The sequence below is a fragment of the Ostrea edulis genome, chromosome 4 (assembly GCF_947568905.1).
Source record: "Ostrea edulis chromosome 4, xbOstEdul1.1, whole genome shotgun sequence".
Lineage (NCBI taxonomy): Eukaryota > Metazoa > Mollusca > Bivalvia > Ostreida > Ostreidae > Ostrea > Ostrea edulis.
Window position 1 is genome coordinate 72242523 of NC_079167.1, and position 24670 is coordinate 72267192.

At 36.0% G+C, this 24670-nt stretch overlaps 1 protein-coding gene across 1 annotated transcript in view; it reads right to left on the reverse strand.

The window, feature by feature from the left end:
* Nucleotides 1-1833: 1833 nt before the first annotated feature.
* The window catches only part of LOC125667912 (uncharacterized), a 39685-nt gene continuing 16848 nt past the window's right edge, over nt 1834-24670 (reverse strand). Inside the window, exons 8-22 of the mRNA XM_048901595.2 lie at nt 22738-22832; nt 21766-21991; nt 18129-18259; nt 9444-9511; nt 9219-9345; nt 9001-9087; nt 8375-8458; nt 7720-7841; nt 6835-7012; nt 5558-5635; nt 5334-5438; nt 5151-5242; nt 4039-4969; nt 3872-3949; nt 1834-3647 (exon numbers count right to left, since the gene is read on the reverse strand). Of these exons, the coding sequence (XP_048757552.2) occupies nt 3376-3647; nt 3872-3949; nt 4039-4969; nt 5151-5242; nt 5334-5438; nt 5558-5635; nt 6835-7012; nt 7720-7841; nt 8375-8458; nt 9001-9087; nt 9219-9345; nt 9444-9511; nt 18129-18259; nt 21766-21991; nt 22738-22832 (2674 nt within the window). The 3' untranslated portion in view covers nt 1834-3375. The remainder of the gene's footprint in view (nt 3648-3871; nt 3950-4038; nt 4970-5150; nt 5243-5333; nt 5439-5557; nt 5636-6834; nt 7013-7719; nt 7842-8374; nt 8459-9000; nt 9088-9218; nt 9346-9443; nt 9512-18128; nt 18260-21765; nt 21992-22737; nt 22833-24670) is intronic.

The following is a 24670-nucleotide window of genomic DNA, read 5'->3' on the forward strand; positions in this document are numbered from 1 at the left end:
GTTTCTTTTTCATAGATTCGTAACGTCTCCACCTGAGTGAAAAATTCTTGAGCAGGACGTTAAACAATATAAGATCAATCATCTAGACTCGTAAATGACACTTGTGTACAATAATATGAATACAGACTTGGCTTACATTGAGGATGCTCAGAAAAAAAGGAGGTATACATTGTAGATATTTTTCTACGAAATTTGTTTAAAAAGTCTTGTTACCTTATAACAAGAGACCCATGGGCCACATCGCTGACCTCGGTGTTCCTAGCAATAAACAAGCTTGAGCAAAACTCTCACTATACAAGCAGCTTGGTTCAGAAAAAAATTTCAAAGGTAAGGCCAAGTAAAATTAATTAGTAGATTATCAATCCCGCCTACCCCTCGAAAATCGCCTCGCCCCGATTTTTTTTATTTTTCAAAATTAAGATTTTCGGATATTTTTATGTCCGGTCCGGTATCGTAAACGTACTTTGTTTCACTTTGCCTTTTAGAAACCCAAATACACATGTAATTATGATTTATAAAGCCTTTTCTCAATGAGAGAAAGCATTTTCGAGGTCAAGAATACCATGGTGAAAAATAAAAAATAAAATCCTCCCACCCGCCCCATTTTTTTGTGAAGTTTGAATGGTAATCTACTAAATAATTTTACTTGGCCTAAAGACTAAAAATTCATTAATTATCAAATTTGACTACAAATTCATTAATTATCATATGCCCTTGTAGATAGGTATGGCCTTTCATGTTAACAAATTTCACCTGGATGCTTCCTGCCAAGTTTGGTTCCCTCTGCATTTGCTTGTAAAACTTTGATCCTATTGTGGCCCCATCCTAACACCAGGGATCATGATTTTTACAAACTTGAATCTCCATTATGCCAGGAAGCTTTCATGTAAATTTTAAGATTTTCTGGCCCAGTAGTGTTTGAGAAGATTTTTAAATGACCCCACCCTATTTTTGCATTTCTGTGATTATCTCCCCTTTGTAGGGGGGTATGACTCTTCATTTGAACAAACTTGAATTCCCTTTACCTAAGGATGATTTGTATCAAGTGTGATTGAAATTGGTCCAGTGATTCTGGAGAAGATTTTCCTATATATCAGCATGTAAAACTCTGATCCCTTAATGTTGCCCCCCCCCCCCCCCCCCCCCCCCCCCCCCCCCCCCCCCATGGGGCGCTATGATCTTAACAAATTTGCTTTCACTTCACTCTTATAGCCTGGTGGTTCTTGAGAAAAAGATTTTCCCTCTTTGTATGTAAAACTTTGATCCCCTATTGTGGCCCCACCCTACCCCAAGGGTCATGATTTTTACAAACTTGAATCTCTACTTTGTCAGGAAGCTTTCATGTAAATTTTAGCTTTTTAGTGGTTCTTGAGAAGATTTTCTTTATATATTCGCATGCATAATTAACTTTGCATTGGTCCCCTATTGTATGTGCCAAGTTTGGTTGAAATTGGCCCAGTGGTTCTGGGGAAGATGAAAATATGAAACGTTTACGGACAGTCAAAGGTGATCAGAATAGCTCACTTGAGCTCAGGTGAGCTAAAACGCATGTACATGTACTTTTATGCTGTCGTCTAGAAAATGAATGCCATGAGATTGATGATAATAATAAGCAAATCAATGCATTGATGTAGGTATGACTGGGTTTCCTTAATTCAGCTGTATAGATGTAGGTATGACTGGGTCCTTAATTCAGCTGTATAGATGTAGGTATGACTGGGTCCTTAATTCAGCTGTATAGATGTAGGTATGACTGGGTTTCCTAATTCAGCTGTATACTGCCTCTCCAGAAATATCTTCACTAATAATGATTGATGAAAATCAAACACTGGTTGTGACAACATTTTATTAAAAATATATAGATACATTAAAAGACCTTTTACACGATAATTTTGTTTTTAATTGTACAAAACCACACCGATCAATTGCACTTGGCTCTTTTTGAGGACGAGAAAGGATATATTATGGAAGAAAAACGCTGTACTGCAGTGCGGAAGTAGCATCTGGTACAGTTGATGACAGTGGAGCATTCTACGGCAGGTAACCAGGCCAAGAATTTTGAAAAATCATAATATTCTGTGTAAATATCTTAATTCACACGTAAGATGATCAGGAGAAAGATCTTAATTTATTATTTGTTAATAATAATTTTCCTTATTTTTGAGGGTTTTAAATTCAAATTTTAAGGTACATCTTGGACGGATATTTCACACATTTTTTTAAATAGAAAATGTAGAGCACACTTGGTCATCTTTTAAATTAAATTTTTTTACACGCACTAATAACTACATCTCTGGTATAAAAAAGATACATGAGCAAGAATATGCTTTCTGTAAACAATGAAAATTTGCTAAAATCCTTGATAGTCCTCGCTTTTATATTTCATACAGACAACATATTTTACCAAAGCAGGGGTAGAAAAAAAATCAAGGGGTGGGGACCTCATGTGGTACTTTTCCCTCCTCCCCTCCACACACAGACAAAAAAAAAAGGGGGGGGGGTGTTGCAGCAACCAAATGGCGCAAATAACTGAATAATCCTTACCGTCACTGCAAACTATCATCGATCTAGTTTCCACTACATTTATCGATCTTCCCTTGAGTCAAAGTCACAATTAAAGACGGTCAAATCCAACTCGTTGCATTACTTAGTGAGATAGACTACAATAACATTAATCCTTGTAAGAGGAATTACACAATATTTTCATGGAGGGGCGACATTTAACGTTGAACTTATGATTCAGGGAGTAAAATAGACAAAATACAACATCAATATCTTTACAAACAAGAATTTCTCATTTACAATTTTACCGTTTCATTACCAATTCAATGAAATGCAGAGCACCATTTAATCTTGAAATTCTAGGCTTCATTGTTACAAACATGGACTGCACTATCAGCGAATCTATTGACAAATCAGGTGCTGGACAGAGCAGTACATAAAAGACCTGTACATAGTCAAACGACATTTCAGTGTTGTTCTCAAGAATAATTGGATCCGCGCATGTAGAATTCTGTAGAACACCCGAGGTACCATAAAATTCGTTGTAAATGGCTAGAAATCTATTTAGGCTTAACTTTACACACATCTTTTTTTTTTTTTTTTTATCGGAAACATGAACCGTGATGGGGTGCAAGAACAATTGGGTGACTTGTATAAATATATATTTTTGCCTTTTTAAAACACTCGGAAACGTTCTCTCGAGGAAATAGATAGCCGCAAAATATAAAGAACGTGCAATAACGGATTAACAGGGCAATAAAACTGACACGAGCTCACATTCACTCTATTCTCACTTTGTGATGAAGTAGGAGATCAGATGTCGAGTTCACCTAAGTTTTATGGCTACTGCAGACTAATATACTCTTGTTAGAGTTACTTTGATGTCGGGCCTGTGTGAAGGTTATTCCAGAGGTTCATTGGACTAGATGTCGTCATCCAAGAAGGAAGTGGAGTGGTGCTCCACATTCCGTTATTCCAAGATGGCGTAGACGTTGTCCACATGCCAGAGTGTTCGGTGCTAGTTGATCCGCCACTTGTATGGTCGGCGCAGCTGGTCTTACAGTGGCAGGTGCCTATTACTTTGTACGTCATTGTCCCCTGAAGAGGACTCATGTCAGCCATCATGATTTTCCCGTCGTCGTTCACTGAAAGGGAAATTAAGGAGGTATGACACACCATAGGAATTTGCATTATGACGGTGTCGTGTACCTTCGCTAGCCGAGGGTGACGCTCCATGGAGTGTCTGAGAAGAGAAACATCGTGGAACGTCACCCTTGGCTAGCGAAGATGTATACCTCCTTGAGCATCTGCGATTAAAAATTTGATAACCGGATTTGTTTTAAGATGATGACTCGTTAGTTATACCTACCGAAGAAATTTTCAAGAGGTATGTTATATGGCTGAAGGGGGTGTTGTCTGCACTGTTTTGGAATACCCATCAAATCATCTACAACAGATTTTTCACTAATTTATAATTAACATTGTTAGTTTGATTAAAGCAAGTAGTTTTAAACTGGACGGTTGCAAAATTTCTACCTGGTTTCATCCTCATTTCCATCAGAACTTTACGGACATATCCTTTTCTGACTAACTTGTAACCACCTCTAAACAAGAAGACTCTGAGGAGGTTAGCGCGGCAAATTCCCACAGCTGGGTTCTCTCTTGTATGTTTCATCTCTTCTCCATCCCATCCTTTGGCCATTGTCAGAAGAACATTCGATACAAGATCAATTTGTTTATCAAACGGGCACGGTGTCATGGACGGTGCGTGGCCTGAGTTGCTTCCTGTGTCGTTTGTCATGGGATGGATGTGTTTGTTCATCATGAAATTAGCTATTTTCATTAAGGAGTTGGCTACTTCTTCAGGAAGAAGATTGTAATGATGCAGATAATGAGCGACCAGTCGGACTGTTTGAGCATATTTCAGCATTTCTCCGCCATACATACCGCCTATCATGGGATGCATCTCTAACAAATAGTGCAAGTGTGCAAGACCCTTCAGCATGGGACCTAACATCAGTCGTGTTGCGTTTGCAGGAAATGGTTGACCTGTAAAGCGAATCTGCATCATCGCCATATTAATGCCTTGGATTATGCTTAAGCCAGTATGAGATCCAATGATTAGAGATTTATTTACAGTATCCATCTCCTTGTCCGCCCATTCCTGCATGGATTGCATCGCAGAGCTCACGTCTGTGTAAGACTCTATTGCCTTTATCATTTGTTGTATTTTAGCCTCAAGGTCTGCTCCAATCCGGGCATTGGGTACCGTCATTTCATTTAACATTTTCATTGAATCTTTTTGGAATCTGTGGAAAAACATACAAAGACCGCCATGTTGTTCCGAGTAAAGTTCCGATAGATGGCGATGCATCAGTTGAGACATCCCGGCATGCACTAGGTCCATTTTTGTGTCCTCGCTCATCGTCATATGCAGACTGTGTCCTCGCCATTCTTCATCGTTAACCTGATACAGGATATCAATTCACAATGTAAACACCGATGTAACATTAACTTACTGTTTAAATCTCACTCCTTAAATCTCTGCCTCACATTGAATTTCCTCAATTTTAATACAACATTAACTTGATCAAACAGAATCATGTCATCCATGCCTACATTATGATGGTCTTCCTGTCTGTACTCACATCATATTCATAAAACGTCCTGTTCCCAAACATTGCCCATGTATTCATGGCCAAAGGGTTGGGACACATCATGCAGTCTTCCATTTCGTCATCTGCAGAAAGAAAGTGACATTCTCGGTGCATTCTGGGTATATATAAAGGAAGGATAGTTATGGAAACTTGCACAACTTGTTGTTTACTCACGACTTGAGCACGTGACATGAACTGGAATGGATAGAAAATCATTGCATTCCTCATCGTCGTTGTCTATCCTCAGGGGATCATAGAAGATGACCAGATTTGCAGCGCCTATCGACATTATCAAAAAAGCTCAACTGTTCTATCTCAAAATGATATTACACAAGACAACATTTAGTACCGCGATACTTGTTTTTGAAAAAGCGAAAAGTGAAAAAAAAATTCTTTACCACAAACAGCGGATATATGTGGAATGTAGTGTCCATGAAGATGAGGAACCAGATCGAACCCCTCTCCAGATCTGATTGCTGAAAAACAGAGACAAACACATCACGGCATTAAACATGAATCTGAGCATAAAATACCATAGCTTCTTATTGACAGACTCTCATATTATCACTTTATTGGTCACTATTACTGTGTCAGTGCATGGGAACACTTCTATATTGGTCACTACAACTGTGTCAGAGCGTGGAAACATTTCTATATTTGTCACTATTACTGTGTCAGTGCGTGGTCACTATTACTGTGTCAGAGCGTGGGAGCACTTCTATATTGGTCACTATTACTGTGTCAGTGCGTGGTCACTATTACTTTGTCAGTGCGTGGTCACTATTACTTTGTCAGTGCGTGGAAACACTTCTATATTGGTCACTATTACTTTCTCAGTGCGTAGTCACTATTAGTTTGTCAGTGCGTGGTCACTATTACTTTGTCAGTGCGTGGGAACACTTCTATATTGGTCCCTATTACTGTATCAGTGCGTGGTCACTATTACTGTGTCAGTGTGTGGTCACTATTATTTTGTCAGTGCGTGGGAACACTTCTATATTGGTCACTATTACTGTGTCAGAGCGTGGTCACTATTACTGTGTCAGTGCGTGGGAACACTTCTATATTGGTCCCTATTACTGTATCAGTGCGTGGTCACTATTACTGTGTCAGTGTGTGGTCACTATTATTTTGTCAGTGCGTGGGAACACTTCTATATTGGTCACTATTACTGTGTCAGAGCGTGGTCACTATTACTGTGTCAGTGCGTAGTCACTATTACTGTGTCAGTGCGTGGGAACACTTCTATATTGGTCACTATTACTTTGTCAGTGCGTGGTCACTATTACTGTGTCAGTGCGTGGGAACACTTCTATATTGGTCACTATTACTTTCTCAGTGCGTGGTCACTATTACTTTGTCAGTGCGTGATCACTATTACTTTGTCAGTGCGTGGGAACACTTCTATATTGGTCACTATTACTTTCTCAGTGCGTAGTCACTATTAGTTTGTCAGTGCGTGGGAACACTTCTATATTGGTCACTATTACTGTGTCAGTGCGTGGTCACTATTACTGTGTCAGTGCGTGGGAACACTTCTACATACATTGTACATGTAATGCTGTCGATATCAAGGGTATTTCAGGGGTAGTTAATAATGACAATGGATTAATGAAATATGATTGTTGGAAAAGTAATGCTAGATACTAGTCACTATGATAATACATTTTATTACCATCTGTAATGGCGATCTGTCCAATGAGTTGGTCACTAATCTTGTAGGTGGGAACCATGCACTTCTCGTCATAGTTCGGCATCAATTGTTGTGGCCCTGTAAGATAGACTGCCACCATATGTGGGGTCTCAATTGTAGCGTTGGCTAAAGTTTTGTTTCCATTATTATGAAGAACTGCCTGGAAAGACATATAACAACATTTAGACGTTCCAATTACACGTACAAATCCACAACGGTAACGTCAACGACAACAACGCTTAAAGTATAAGATTCCCGGTCTTAATCAACTCTTAGCGAAAAGTCAGACTCAAATGAACAGCATTGATAGTACCAGTGATATAAATAAAATCAACGTCTGACACAGCGTCACACTCAAATTAACCGTCAGAACCAGTGATGTAAATAAAATCAACGTCTGACACAGAGTCACTCTCAAATTAACCGTCAGAACCAGTGATATAAACAAAAGGAATGTCTGATTCAGTGTCAGATTTAAATCAACCTTCAGAAGTAGTTATATAGGTACAAAATTAAATCAACATCAAAAACAGTGTCAGACTCAACACAACCACAACCAAAGCATCACAAAATAGCCAATTAACGTCTATCACAGCACTAGACTCAAATCAGCCACACAGTAAGGACTAGTACATATGTAATACCTAAATCCGACAGAAATGGAACGTCGACGTTTGAATAACTTAAAAATCCATGCAAATATAAACAAACATCAATAGCTATTGATCATGTTTATGATACAAATTAACAACAATAATAATAATTAAAAAAAACCTTCACATTTCTATTGTAATCAAATAAAATCCTGGTCACGGCACTAAATTAAGGAAAGTCATAAGTGACTTATCAACTGAACACAAAGATTACTTTGTCGATGGTGAGATAATTCGACATCTGCGCCAGAAGATCGCCAGCGTACATCCCGGTGTATAGATGTGGTTTCATCCCCATCCTCATTGTACTCTCAAGGTGTAAAATCATGTCGATGTCTGCAAGAATGGTTAGAAAACCGTCAAAAAACAATCAATCAATCAATCGTCCATAGCCTAAATGTGATTAAAGTGTAAATCGGAAAACCCCACTATCAATGACCGATGATAGGTTTTGTAGAGGTTGGTAAAAATGATTACGTACTTATGTGTAAGTACCGTATCTGTGAATATTAAGAATGAATAACACCCCTGGGAAATCTGATATAGATGGAAAGTGGAGGATAATATGTGCAATACATGTAATATGATATTGAAGACTTTCAAAACCTTATTTAGTTAAAACAAAATACAGTGTTAGATGAAAGTGATCTTTAATTAATTAAAATCCCTGCTAGACTGGAACCACCTATCTACAGATCAGTCGTTAGATTTAATCAAAGGGAATATACAAGTATTCCTGGTGTCTAAAATTCATGTTTCAAAAATAAGTCAACCATTATGACGATGTGTTTTTCCTCCTTAGATCTTTTGGGACAATGTGGCAAGGTTTCCGCGATACAGTTGATAGTTACCTGAATTTCGATAGTTACCTGAATTATCACATATCCTGATCGCCCTTTCATACTCAGTCGCAACTACTGCTCCGTTGTTTCTCAGCTCCGCCACCAGGTACCCTAACCAGTAAACAAATGAGGAACGTCAACAAAGGTCTAAACATTTCAACGTTTAAACCGTTGCAGGAATTGGGTACCAGTTGAAAGTACTGTTCCGATTCCGCAGCTCTTCGTTCTTATTTCAATGCTCTACAGTAAATATGTGATTTCTTTCGTTTGAGGAACGAATTAGACAGAAATCAATTTCTACCTGGTAATTATACTGAATGGATTATTCCGGATATTTCAAGTTTTCAATTCGAATACCTGTATAGGTATGTTCAGTCATGCGGTTCAATAGAACCGGTTTTAATCGAGTAACAATGTAAAATCAGTTAGGACGACACGCAGAGCTGTTAACGCGTTTAAATTTTATACTAAATCCAACTTGTATATATACATGTTATACATTGTGTTGTTACAACAATAAAGCTGCTGCGTGTCGTTGGTAGTCCATTTAGTGTGTTATGTTGTTTTATTACTGATCTTGTATCAAAATGAATCGGTTTGAAAGGAGAAGACAAATACACGTGACTTCAAATCGTTCGAATGATAGTACTCACCACTTCCACATGGTAAATCATTGTTATCGATGACCACAGAAACATCCGTGGGGGTCCATGCTGTGTTTTTTGTGTATCCTCCTATGTCTACAATCAAAGCACATATTAATCATAATAAACAGGTCTAGGAATCAACTTTTGGTACAACTTCTGTACTTCTCGGAATTCAAACTGATTTTTTTTGGGGGGGGGTTGTTGTTGTTGTTAAGAAGACTTACTGAATGTCATCAGCGTATATTGGTGTGAAGCATGAGAAGTGTTTTCTGAGAAGCAAATGACAACCTCTGCCGTGTTCAGATTTGCATCGGCGATCATCGACAATTCTGGGCCATCACCACAAATTTTCTTCAATCAGTAGGAAAAAAATGTGTTTTTCATTAAAAATTGTATGACAAACACACGAATTTTAGATAAACTAGATATATACAATAGCAGTATTTTACCAGTATGTCGAAGCCATTTTCAATCGCAGCAGCACCATTGTGTCCAGGGCAGATAAATGTGATGTTAGCTGAAATAAACCAAAGTATCCCCAGTTTATAAGTAATAACAAATATATATACTGGCATGTAGTGCACCGCTAAGGTACATGATACGCATGCCTTGAGCTTTACCAGGGGCGGATCCAGGAATTGCGGTTACAGGGGGGGGGGGCACTTTATGAGGCAGGGGGTCTGGGGACCGCCTTGGGGTGGGGGCCAGGGGGCGAAGCTTCCCGGAAGCTCCTGGATTTTACAGAGCTTGAAATTTGTCTCCTATTTAGTCATTTGTACAATTTTCTGTCATTTTTTATCAAGTGAGATTAATAAAATGACGCAAATTTTAAGGGTTTTTTGAAAAAAATTAAGTTTTGTCAAAAAAGTAATTCAAGAAATCAAAAGATTTTGTTATTTCTCCGAAATTAAGAAATCATTTAAGCAGCACCATTGTGTCCAGGGTAGATAAACGTGATGTTAGCTGAAATAAACCAAGAAAAAATCATAGGGGAAGAAATTATGGCTTCTTTTATCGTTTAGTACATTTTTCTAAACAAGATACCACGATTTACTTTAAATCAGAAAATTTAAGAGGTGGGGGGATGGGGGAGGCTCCGACTGCGCCCCCTTAAATCCGCCACTGATTACAGTGTGCAAGCTATGATCCACGCATATTTTGATAATGTACATGTATAGCCATAAAATTCCAAAATGAGGCCACAGTGACCTACTTTGGGATTACAGCACACATTCCCCCAAATGAATCAACTGGTCGAGTTTGGTGATCCTAAGCCTCACTGTGTGTAAGATTTTGATCCGGACACAATTTGAGAATGTAGAGCCATAAAATTCTAAAAGGAGGCCACAATGACCTATTTTTGGGGTTATGGCATATTTTTGCCCCCAAGATGCATCAGCTAACCAGGGCTGGTAATTCTAGACCTCACAGTGAGACAAATATGACCGAACAAGAAAAAGTTAACAGAAAGCACGTTTCTGTATTCAGTAAACCAAATAGGTTGCATGTGAATACGAAATGATTTCAGCTGACTAATCTGTCTTTGTAATTAAGTCTCATTATTACAACTGTATTTTAAACGAACTTGGCTTTAATTCCAACTTATACTCTAGCTTCCCGTTTGAAAGACGAAATTCTTCAAATTGCTATCCCAGTCAATGGAACGAATGGATATAGGTTACCGTACCTATACTGGATTTCAAAAACTACACAAAAACCCTTACAAACATATACATTGCAGAATCCAGCAAATGTTCTACCAAACACATATTTTCACTGCTCACACAAATACTAACTGCTGCGAAGGAGAAACTTCAGAAGTATTGTGCCACAACATATGTCAGAGGTGGTGGAAATCAAATGTGAATTTTTAGTAAATTTGAAATCACAAAACTTTTCCCAAAAGAATAGCATCTAAACGTTATAATTTTTGAACACTTTACACGATCATTCCTTACAATAAAGTATAGAAAAGGCTTTTTGACATTACAAACAGATGTACTTTCAATAAAAATGGAACACGTAAATATTTATATCTTGTGATCAGTGATAAAAAAAATCACTTTGTTAAACACCACTCTGACTCTACATAAAAGTACTCTGAAGTTTATATCAAATAAATGTTGGGAGTTCCTCATTGATAAAATCTACGTAGTATTTGGTGATCAGGTCTTCCAACAGTGTTTGGAATTTCCATGGGTACATATTGTGCTCCATTATTAGCTGACATAATTTTGTATTATAATAAAGCAGCATCTATTCAAAACTCTCTACACAAGAAGAACACATATATTGCTGTGGTCTTCACTAGATACATGTATTAACAATACTCATTTTTATTCATATGTCAGTTCAATATATCCCAGTGAACTCAAAATAAAAGATACCACTGAGTTTTCCATATCTGCTTCATATTTGGATATTTTATTGAACATAGATGTCAACGGCAAACTAACAACACAACTTTATCACAAACGAGATGACTTCAGTTTCTCCATCCTTAACTTCCAATTATCATCTGCATATGTTTTTTCCTAACTTGTTACATACGCAAGAGTATGTTCAGCGTATGATCAAATTTTAAATTGAGACAGGCAACTGAAAAATAAATTGATGTTCCAGGGGTCCTAGCACTCTCATTTAAAGTCAGCATTTCGCAAATTCAATGGTCGTTATGTTGCTCTATTTGAAAATACAAGCTATCACTTGTTCGAGTGCTGTCTAACGTGTTTCGTGTCAATTGTTAGGCCGTTCTTTACATACTGATTTTAACGACTATTCCGTTTACTTGATCAAGATATAGGGCTCACAGTGGGTGTGACCGGTTATCATGAGATATTTACTCCCCCTGGACACCTGATCCCACCTCTGGAATGTCCAGGGGCCTGTGTTTGCCCTTCTCTTATTACGTATTCCTTATAGGATTTATGAGATTGACCGCTGTTCGTTACCTTTACTGTTAGGGGCGGCAGGGGCCTAAAAATGTTGCCCCCCAAAATAAAAATAAAATAAATGAATAAAAATTAAAACAAAATACAAAATCAAAAGATTTGTAACGGCGATATCATCTACTCATTGGAGCGGCGAGTATAGCGGTGTGGGTATGTTTGTATACCTGTAGCTGGCCGCTGGTGGGTGTAAACAATAAAAGGGGGTTCACAATCTAATTAGGGGCTTCATTGCTGTAAGTGCGGGTGTGCTACGAATTGTTCGTTGGTCGATCGATATTTGGGAGCTATGGCCCATGGGCCTAATGATTCTAGGTTGTAAGTCATTAAAAAATTATCGAAAATATTAGAATTTATGAGCATATAAATTAAAGAAAATACTGAAAATTTAGTTAAAATTCAACGTCTAAAACAACTTGTTGAGATTTTTTCTTTTTACCTTTGTCATTCATATTTCTGCATTTCAATTTTTTCAAATGGATGGGTTAATAACCCTGTTTATCTTAACTTCCTAAGCAAGAGGAATTCAGAATTGCGTTCTTTCAACCCCTCTTGGTTTAAACGTTCCATACGAATGGTTACATAATGACGAATTATCAAAATATTACATTTTGTCTACTCCATGATATTTTGATAGGAAACAAATCTTAAGTATTACAAGTATTGAAACCATCGGTTCAGATACATTAATTACACTAAACACAATATTTGTGAAAATATTTTTTTAATCTATATTTCTAAATCTTATTTCCAGGTAAGCTTAATTCAAAATCTGAATATTGCGATGAAATGATTGATAAGTCAATGATTCCAAAATGAAATTGTTATTTGATATTGCTTCATCAAATTTCTAGTGTCTGCACATTAAGAGTTTCAGTTCAAACGTAATGAAGTCTGAGTTTGTTACATGATACTGGGGTCTGGCTTACAAGTATTATCAGGTGGTGTCTTTACGACATTGGCATGATAGGAAAAGAATATCAAGATTCAGGTGGAAATCTGTTACAAGGAAATAAACATGTTAGTTAGACCCTCCCCCCTTTTGACCCAGTTCGCCTCCCCAATGTCAAACACTAGCCGACAATGTTCAAAACAGGCAATGAACACAAATGCAAAACTAGAACGTGCATTATAGCGTTAACGTTTTGATACGAAACCTACAGGGCTGGGAGGGTACTGCATGCATCTTAAAAAGGTTATTACTATCGTGTTGGTAAGGTTTTCTTGCTAAAATTCGAAAGCTCTTTAAGGACTAAAGGTATATATGGAAATAGTCGGAGCCTATCTTCAGGAGGTTCGTGACGCGACATTTATAACGCAGCGTCACGTTAAAGACCCCTCCGTGTTTCATAACACAATTTTCAAACTTCTTGATATACTAAATAAAGTCTCAACTTAATAAATATGTATATTTCAAATTGTTGCTTCATCACAATAAACAGAGAAAAAAATATATCGCTTGATCATCAGAGAAAAACTATGTATAATATTTGATCTTTTCCATTTGTATTGTATATTTTTTTATTTGTATTCTTTTATTTTTATTTCTAATACATAAGTTTTAATTTGTATTGCATATTTTCAGTTGTACTGTATATTTTTTTTAAAATTTTTTATTTGTCTTCTTTTTTTGTGTGATTTTTTTTATATTTGTATTGTATATTTTCCACTTGAATGGTAAAAAAAATTTCAGTTGTATTCGAATGTTTATTTTGATTTGTTAGGGAGGATTTCTTTGGTCAAGTTCAAGTCTGCATTGTGTTGAAAACGAGCGAGATATCCCGGATGTTCAACCACAAGATAAATTGTATCCTTATTTCCGTCCAGGACTAGGTAAAGATGAGGTTGATGAGCGAGAGAAAGTTCTGTAGATGTTACATTTAGGTAAACATGCACAGTAATTTAGGTTATGAGAACAGATATAGATCCATCGAAAGAAATCAACAACAATAATAAAAAAAACAAAACAACAAAAAACAAAAAAAAACCCACAAAAATAACCCAAACAAACCAAAAAACAACATCAACAAAAAAAACAAACAAAACAAAATCCCTAGGATATAATACAAATGAAAAATAATACAATGCAAATGAAAAATTATACAATATAAATGAAAAAATGTACAATACAACTGAAAAATTATACAATGCAAATGAAAATTATACAATACATGTATTTATAAATGAAAAATTATACAATGGAAAATAGAGAATACAAATGATGCGTTTTACAATACAAATGAAATATTATACAATACAAATGGAAAATATCAAATATCGCAAGGTTTGACACGCCCTAATATACTTGGGCAGGTTAGGCATGTAGGCAGTGTTACGGCACGTTTGGTCACCTCAGTCGCCCGGCGTTCATACGTGCAGCACGATTTGTCGCCTCGGCACGTTCAGTCGCCCGGCGATGCATGATATGTGCAGCATGTTTGGTCGCCCCGGCATGTTCAGTCGCCCAGCGATGAAACGTGCAGCACGATTGGTCGCCTCGGCACGTTCAGACATTTCATTTGATTAATTTTAAAAGTTATAAGATATTTTATAAATGTTACAAGATATCTTCTAAAGTTTATGATATATCTTATGATATCCTTTATAAGATTAATTGATTAAATATTGTTTAACGTCCCTCTCCAGAATCTTTCACTCATATGGAGACGTCAGCCAAAAAAAAAAAAAATATCTTATATTTTTCTTCTTTCAGGTTCAAGGACACAAGTACATGTAAAATGAAAAAAAAAACCAAACAACAAATAAGTAAAACATCATTCCAGCTTTGTATTGGGAGTTGTATCCCAGAAAAACAAATACAATCATGATGGGGTAAATACATATACACAGTCATGAAATACGTTGTAAAAATGATTCAATCTTTATATAGTGAAAGGAATATGATCTATTTCACTCATTATTATATCTAAAAATAGATTTTAAGAGGGCCTGAAATTGAAGAAAGTAATTATAATCATTTATGTTCGAAAAGGTAAAGTTTATAAGTATGGAACTTAAATAAATATATAAACTAACATTCGGATTTCATGAATAAATCTATTGAATTTACAATATGACTTTTTGAAATATAGGTCGTTTACAAGAAGAACTGGTATTAAACATCGGGATCAAACATTTACACATCATAGTCAAGTGTATGTTTGACGTAGATTGTTTTACACGTGTAATACCCGCATTAAATCAGTTACTGCTCTTATCAAATGAATTAATGCGCGCATCAATTCAATTATTGATATCAATTGATTTAATGCGCGCATTATATCAATTATTGCTCTCTTCAATTGAATTGTAGCGCACATCAATTCATTGTTGATATCATTAATTGATTTCAACTGAATGCTATCATCAATTCAATTAATGCGCGCAATAATTCAGAATTTATCATTCATTATTTGAAGAGATCTTTAATTAAATTGTTGCGTGCATTAAATGAATTCAGATGACATCTTCAAATAATTGAAGATATCTTCAATTATTTGAGTTTATGTTAATTTGGCGCTCCATACATGGCCTAAAATTGACGATCATTCGTGTCCACCCTCAAGGCACTTTTGGTCGCCCGGCAACGATACATGCGGCACGAATGGTCGCCGGCGACCAAACGTGCGGCACAATTCGTCGTCGGCGACTGAAAGTGCCGAGGCGACCAAACGTGCCGTAACAAGGCAGTGTCTGCTGTTCAACCCCTTTATGTGATTCTCTGTTACATTATAAGAACTACATATATTATTAGATCAAATCAGAGAAAAGTTGACAGTACTATTTTCATTTTGCACAAGTTTAAATTCAGTTTATTAACTCAAATCAGGTTAGAGGTTAAGAAATGGGGGTGGGGGGTGGTAGTAAGATACGTGATGAAATAAAGACACGATGTGTATTCTCTTAGATCAAATATGGTACTTCACGGAAGTTAAGGAGGAATGATACTTCACGGAGTTTAAGGATGAAACACGTACCACCTTTTCAGTGATTTCATATCGGATTCAGACATTAATTCAGATTCTACTAGACAACCACTTAGATAGAGTCACCCCGAGTGTGATCTGTGAAAAGTAATCAAACGTTGCATTACAATAATAAAAAATTCGATAGTACTGAGAAATTTTACAGCGTGAAATCGACAGTATGAAATCAATGTTTAATTTCTATTTCAATCACTATTCATGGACGCGGTTATTTCCGCGATCGGGAAAACTAAAATAATGTCGGATCACGACGAGGCGTTCGCAAAAAGCCCACCTGATTTCAGTCCATAGTCTAGGTTTTTCCAGTTAGAAAATGACGTCAAACCACATTCAAACTGGAAAATTGTGTCAATCGATATGCATGCAGATATATTACAATTAGTTTTAATAAAATAGTGTGTATTTATTGCAGTCTCTGAGTCCATGCTAATTTAGTAAAATAACAAAATAATTTTGAGAACCAATCAAGATACTTCGTTGGTCTAGAATTTTGGGAAAATCTGCCTGCATTCAACTTGGTCAGAGAAATGAATTGACCTTTCACAAAGACCTTGGTCCATAATCGGATATCAGAGCTAGTTTCAATCAATTCACCGTTCTCAAGTACTAAGTTAGCGTAGGTGATTCCTGTTTAAAATAGTTTAACACATAAAAGAAAAAATGCACATTTCCTACTGCATTGCCTCTGCATCTCACCTTGCAATCCATTTGAATACGAAAAAAATCCTAAAATCAAAATAAGCCGTGGAAGCGGACAGAGGTATCCGCTCATCTTTCTTTTGTTGTTTCGACCAGTTCCAGGTATCTGTAGAAATTGAGGTATTGTCACGTGTTAAACCTGTGGATGTTGTTATGACAACTGGAGAGACTACCCATCCCTTTTGACCACACTATAATATGTGTAGTATTGATCTGGATGTCGTTATATATAAAAAATATATAGCAGTATTGTGTAAGCTCTACAGGATTTCGTAACGGTCTACACATAACAATTGATGCAATGAAAGAAAATAAAAATAGAGAAATGTACAATTCATATATTTTATTTGTGATGCATCTTTTTCAAAATTGATGGAGAAAACACAAATTGGTGAATTTCTGGAGACGCAATAAAAAGGGTTCATATAGATGGATGTAAAATATTCCGAGTTGCAGTTCTAGCTCTCCCCCCCCCCCCCCCACCAGTCTGAACTCTACGTGATCCACTATGACAAGATTGACAATGTAATTTATGGTTCTGGTACATTTTTAAAATTTTAAACATTATTGGTCGTCCTGTTGTGGTTTTGATCGAATGTCTAAACTGTTACGAATCAACTTCAAGTCATCTTCAAAATCACCCTTTACAATCAAAGTTCACTATAATAGTTCTCTTCCCTTCAAATGAGTGTGGCAGCTTCATGCATGCAAAGAGTTTTTACTATTTATACATAACGCGCATTGCAGCATACCACATGCATCAAAGCTGTATTATATATAAATTTCAACAATAGCTATCCCCACTCGTTCATTTGAAACACCGTACATCAAATATAAATTCCATATATTAGCAGTAATTCTGTTAATTATTCAAATAACGTGTTACATCGTTTAAGAAATGCATGAGGGTATGGACTGTGGTATTTTTTTTTTATGCCGGGTTAGTTCATGAAGAACTTTAGCGCTTCACGAAAAGCACGCCGGCGTGAAGCACTGCAGTTCACACCTCATGTATTTTCAAAAATTAAATTTGTTTTATATTTAAATTTTACTTTTATAACTGTCGGAATATTCCCAGATTTCAAAACTTATCAAGATTCATATGTGCATTGTTCACAACTGCATAACATGCATGAGGAATCATTCAAATTGGTAAAGATGTCAAAGGCAAAAGCCTTGATAATGTAAATATTCTCTTGTATCACGCTCCAAAATAGTGTTGGGTGTGGTGAGTATTGAGTCCACACATGCTCCATCTGATAATGATGGAGAGAATCGACGAGAAGTACCCGTGGGTAACCGATATACGTAAACTGGTTCCGTATAATTTGTCTACCTTTATGATATCTTATCAGCTTTCTGTCATATCAGTTTTAAAGGATCACTGGATTTTTTTTAATTGACAGACCATAAAACTTAGATGATGAATTCATTACACGAGAAGATGATGGTTCCCAGTCACATTATGTCTTCTGCTTCTTGTCTTTCATCGTCTGCTTGCTGTTTTCTCGTCGACGTTTTGTGAGAGGATTACGCGGATCATATATCTCGTACCGATCAAGTTCTTGCACATTTGCATCAATTACTTTTCTTTTCCTTTCTTCATCTTCAAAAACTAGCTTGTGAGTCATCCTGAATTTATAAAAATGAAATAAAAAATTATCAAATAGCAATACGAGGACTGTTTGATGTGTGATGTGTATTGTACGATATCTCAAAAGCAGCCTACTCAAATAGTGAAATGAACATTACATCCGCGGTTTGAAATACATAATTTCAATCTCTGAATCCATTTCTGAATTGCATCATGGTACGCTGATTAAGGTAGACCTCTGAGGCACTGACTGATGGCTGAGCCAAGGGCTTGTCGGGACTTGTAACGACGACCAGATAAGAACTTTGTTTTGGAAAAGGAAAAAGTCGCATGGGTCTAGATCTGGAGAGTATGGCAATACGGTAACCTTCTCCGACTTCAAAAATTGCTTCACAAGCTCAGATGTATGTGATGGAGCATTACCATGAAGTAGACGAACATGCCTAAATCCTGACACAGGGCGTCGTTTATTATAATATTTCTTGAGCTTTTTTAGTAATACCGACCTGTAACACTTTTGCCCTTCGGCACCGGAATTTGTACGGCTATACCATCACATGAGAATATGCAATAAAGAACTCTGTGCTTATGGTTCTTTTGGCAACTACAGGCCTTCTACTATGTTTAGTTAGCCATATTTTGTTTCCAATTTTTCTTACTGGTTCGAAATAGTGAACCCATGTTTCGTCACCAGTAACAATATTTGCAAATTGTCTTTGATTGAATTTGGAAAATATTTTGAGCAATTGCTTAGCGGTTTGTACTCGTACCCGTTTTTGGTCATCTGTCAATATATGCGGTATCCATCTGGCAGAAATCTTTCGTACTTTCAAAATGAAATGCACCAGCGATAGCGATATGCCAACAGCTTTGGCAAATATCACAAACCGTGTATCTGCCATCACTTTCAATTATTTCCCTGACTTTTGTGCAAAATTGTAAATTTTGGGACAGCAATTTGGAAGCAGTATAATTACAGTATTTTGAACACAAACGTTAGCTGAAGGCTCGTATTTATACCGTTGGAAAGGTATTGAATAGAGCTATTCAAGAGAACCATCATCCACGAAATCGTGCAAAGCGTTATCGCGCTGCGGTGCAATACACATTGCATATCGAACAGCCCTCTATGTAGGTAAAAGGAAAAAACTGATACCTATTGGATTCAAAACTAGTCATAGATGAAGGTAGAGGGTTTTTTGGTTTTATTTTATTCATAGAATATCGTAGTATTGATATCTTTATTAAAATCTACCGTAAGAATTGGAACATATCGTATAACGGATATTTTCTGCGGGTGGAAGTTTTTTGCGATCCGATCCCGTAAAGGAAATTATATTCTACGTTTCCAAATTCTGCGGTTGCATTCTATATATATATATATATATATATATATATATATGGATCCATTTATAATATCCTATCGACAATTTTCCGCAAACGATGGTATGTACCTTTAAAGTTTTGAGGAGAAAAAATTGAAAGTTTTGGGACAGCAATTTGGAATTAGTAATTACAGCATTTTGAAAACAAAATACAAAACAAAAGGCCCACAGGCCTTATCGATCATCTGAGTACAGGCCTTATCGATCATCTGAGTATTAGTTAAAAGTATAACTAGTCTCAAGGGCAATGAAATTTAAAAAAAAAAATATCCTGTTCTGCATATATAAGCTAAATTCTAATATTCAGCAACAGTATAAAAGAAGATGTGTTCTTAAAACTTAACCCCCCCCCCCCCCCCCCCCCAAATGTCTACATTGACAACAGAATTTACTTAATATATGTAACATTAAAATGATATGACTAATTTGGACCCATAATAGAGTAAAAAAAATTCACAATATTGGTATATTCTTTTCTGATTTTTCCTAATATGCACTTAGATTTATACGAGATCAGCAAACTTAAAGAAGTCTTCCAAATAAAACAAAATACCAAATTTGAAAAAAGAATTGGAATGGTAGTTGTCAAGAAGTTAAAAAAGTTTATGGTTAATGCACTATAGACAACGACAAACACTGACCGATTGCAATAACAAACTCCAATGAGGAAAACCCATTTTTTTGATAATGTAATTGTGTGATTTACACAGAGTTAATGACAATTTTCTCACCCTACCTGAAAAGCATCATTAAGACAGTTATATAATATGTTTTACAACGGATAGCTTAAGGACAATGATATTTAGCAAAATGGATTTTGAATCAAAATTGTGTATTTGTAAATGTCTATATTTTTACATGTTTTTTTGGATGCAAGATAATTTTTTCAGTAGATCTCCCAAAGAAGTGAACTGAATTAACAGTCATACTTAGATTCATATTTTTAGATCATCCGAGTCCTCGGGTGTCCTATTGCATTGGTAGTTGTCTGCCAAGCAGAATTAAACTTCTCTGAAAGTATATGGCCATCTTTGAGGTAAAGGGAAGTAAAATTGTAAATTTCAAGGTCACTACAACCTTGAGGCCTTAGAGGTGGGGTGAAAACCTTAAAAATGATGCACTTTTGAAAAATCTTCTTTTCTCAGGGATCCCGAACAGACAATGGTGTGTATAGTTATGACGAGCAGTGATGCCCTTTTTGCTAAGATGGGGTTTATGGTTCATTTAGTGGAAATCCATTATTTTTTGTAAAAATCTTTTTGACTCCACAACATCAAACGGTGAAACTGAGAACATAGTTTTGATAAACAGAGAAGCCTTTACCTAATTGTGAGATTTATTACCCTGGATCAAGGTTTTGTTGTAAGAGCAGGACATTACAGTTCATATCATGAAAATATCCTAGGTAATTGTTTAAAAATCTTATCCGAAAGAACATGGCCATTTTTCATCAAATTTGGTATGAAATATCTTTAGGGTAAGGGGAACTACTGTGTGAATTTCAGGGTCATTGCATCCCTGGGGTCTGCGGGATGGGGTAAGATTTTTAAAAAAAAATTATGCAATCTTTAAAAATCTTCTTTACTTGAGAACATTTAGCAGATAAACTGCAGAACTAAATACGTAAAAGTGTAATACCCAGGTAATACATGCATCAGAGGTTCAGATCCTAAAGCAGAGCTAAATACGTAAAAGTGTAATACCCAGGTACATGATATGCATTTCATCTAGTAAAATCTTCCTCTTTACTTAAGTGCATTGAAATATAATAGGTAGGCTTATGAATAGTGTGAAGACTAGGCTTATGAATAGTGTGAAGACTACTATTTTATTGTGATATTGCTTCAGGGTGCAGCAATCATAAAGTGAAAATACAGCACATTTCTTTAAATGGTCTTTGAAAAAAAAATTAATCTGGAAAGCTAATTTATTTTCATTTGATTGAGCTGTCCATTGGAGAGTTGTTGTATGTTACTTAGGTGGTCAGTAAGGCCAATTAGCCTTAGTTTGAAATGTGGTCACTTGACAATGGCTTGGTTTTTTTTTTTGGGGGGGGGGGGGGGAGACAAATGAAAGGTTGTCTCTTAAAACTGTTGTTGGGGGGGGGGGGGGGAGTAAAATTTTCTTTTTAGTGCACAAGAAATTTTTCTTTAACCTACCATGACATATCTCCTGAGGCCTCACTCTCCTCCTCTTCTTCAGCCTGTGCCTCTTCATCACTGTAGTCCCCTGAGATTCTCTTGACAGATTCCAGTTTGGACTGGAACTTTGCCAACAAGGCCAAAGTTGCCGCCTCTCTGCCACCCCCCTTCTTCACTCTTGCTTTCTTGTATTTTTCTCGCTCTGCCTTGTATGCAGCTATAACCTCATTTTTTTCTTCCACCTCTGCAATTTCAATTTTCAATCAATATGAAGTCTGCAGGAATGATATAGGAAAAAGGGTTAATGTTGCTATATAGATTAATAAAGAGGTATTAAGATTTTCTGGAACACTAGAATGAATTTCCAGTGCACTTTGCTATTCTGGTTCGGGTGCAGACTATGTGTTTTCTAATTAATTTTGGAGTAGATTAAGGTTCATGTTGAATCAATACTTAGATCAGTTCTTAATGTAAAAAACAAAAAGGTAATGATGCAAACAAGTCAGGTGACCTATATCAGTGTACGGTACTTTTAGTGCGGTAAAATAGAGTTCTTCATCTAAGGGCTATTTCTTCAAGATAAGTGGATCTTCAAGGTGATTATGATGTTCTACCTTGTGTGTCTCTATGGAGATCATTACCAGTAATCAGAATTTCGAGTAAACTTGAGGGTAGCCCATAAAATAAAACATAAATTTGTCCAGACTGGTGAGAATCTTGAAAAACTGCACTCCTGTCTTGTAGTAATGGAGTGTTAATATTTGATGACAGAGTCCTGAATAATGAATTTAACATCTTTAGAAACATTGGGGTTCATGTCATTTGTCTGTAAGTCAACACAATTTCTATAATCACTGCAATAATGGCCAGAATAATAAATAATTTTTTCATCTTTAGAAACATTAGGGTTCGTGTCATTTGTCTGCAAGTCAACACAATTTCTATAATCACTGCAATAATGACTTATGTCAGAATAATGAATTATTTCACCTTCTTCGATCGTGTCCTCATCCGTTGGTTTTTTGTTGGCTGGTTTCCCTTTTAACTCTTTCTTGAGTTGTTTGGCTTCCCTTCGTAATTCTTCTCTGCAAACATAATTAAGGATGAATGACACAATATAGATTAAGGATGGATGACACAATATAGATTAAGGATGGATGACACAATATAGATTAAGGATGGATGACACAATATACTTTATCATAAAAGGATGACTGTCACAATCAAAGAGATAATTGCATGTCTACATTGATTTTTTTTACCTAAATCAACTTGAAAAATTTCTAGTTTGTTCATTGGAGTAAACAACACATTTTCTGTATGTATTTTGATGCTTTTAGTCATTTATCGTTATTCTGGTAATTATTTTCTGAAAGGGATATTTCTTTCTATAAACAGTGTATCATATATGTCTACCACAGGCTATTTAATAGTAAATTTGAACCCATTGCAGCGATATGATTGCCTTTGATGTATACTGACAAGTTTTAATATCAAAGGGGCATACAGACTCAATTTTTTATCGATGGAAATTGACAGTTTTTTGTCATAGAAACAAAGATCTTTTATATTTAATAAGTTAATTAGAATATTTTTACACAGGATAGACATTGTATTTACATAAAATCTGGCTCCCAAAATCATATCTGTCAACACGTTTGTCATAGCCAGGAAACCATGTGCGGAGGTGAGAACAGAAAGATTTCTAAAACGTATTCAAAGCATTCAACATTTCTACATATATTGATTCTAAGCAAGCACAAAGAAGAAAGAACAGAAAATTTTCATTATAAAAGCTTTTGTGAATGCTGATAGTTGAATCAGGTGACAGGCACACATAGACAGTGATCATGCCTTGTTTTGAAAATGAAAAGTTTGGATGTCTCAAATATATCTTTGCATCAGTTTTTGAGCTTTGTTGCTATGTTTCACATGAATCAAATACGTTACTATCATATTATCAATTAAATATGAAATGATTTTTTGTACCAAAATCATATCTATGACCCTTTTTAGATATTGTACTTGTTACAATGTGCTTTCCGAACATCATTATTTAACTTTGACATCACACTTATTTACAGAAGATTCTTTTAAAGATTTCTTTCAATATATATTTCCATGTACTAAAATTTTGATCCTTTTTCATGACCCTAACCTGCCTCCTGGGACCATGGTTCATTAATAAACTTGAATCTGCACTACCTGAGGATGATTGAATGTTGTTTTTGAGAAGATTTTCAAATTTTATTCCCATACATTCCAAGAATCCCTTGGGGATTGATTTGATCAAACTTGAATCTGCGCTACCTAAAGATACTTGCATATTTTTAGATATGACTAATCTTGTTAATTAGGGCCGAAATGATTCACCAAAATATTAATACTGTTCAATATAAACGCTCCATTCAATGCCTTGATTTTCAGTTTGATACGTTTATTACAAACTAATTTAGTAAAATACATCAGGCTCGCCCAGTACTTAATATTTTTACCTACACGAGGGACAAAATTATGTCGAATAACGTTCAGACAGTTGTTTGCCATGAGTCTATCGAAAATAATAAAGAACTTTATCAGTTTGAACTACAGAGCCAACAGGCATCTTACTATTTGGCAGTTTGGAAACATTTTGATTTTAAAATTATGATTGTGAATCTTGTTACATGTAATTAAATTGTTCTTCTGTAAATTGTATCGTATTGAAAGTATTGAATCATGGCATAAGTATTGCAATATGTATCATATCATGAAGGGGGCATGTTGTTTCAGCCCCTACTGTATCATATCATGAAGGGGGCATGTTGTTTCAGCCCCTACTGTATCATATCATGAAGGGGGCATGTTGTTTCAGCCCCTACTGTATCATATCATGAAGGGGGCATGTTGTTTCAGCCCCTACTGTATCATATCATGAAGGGGG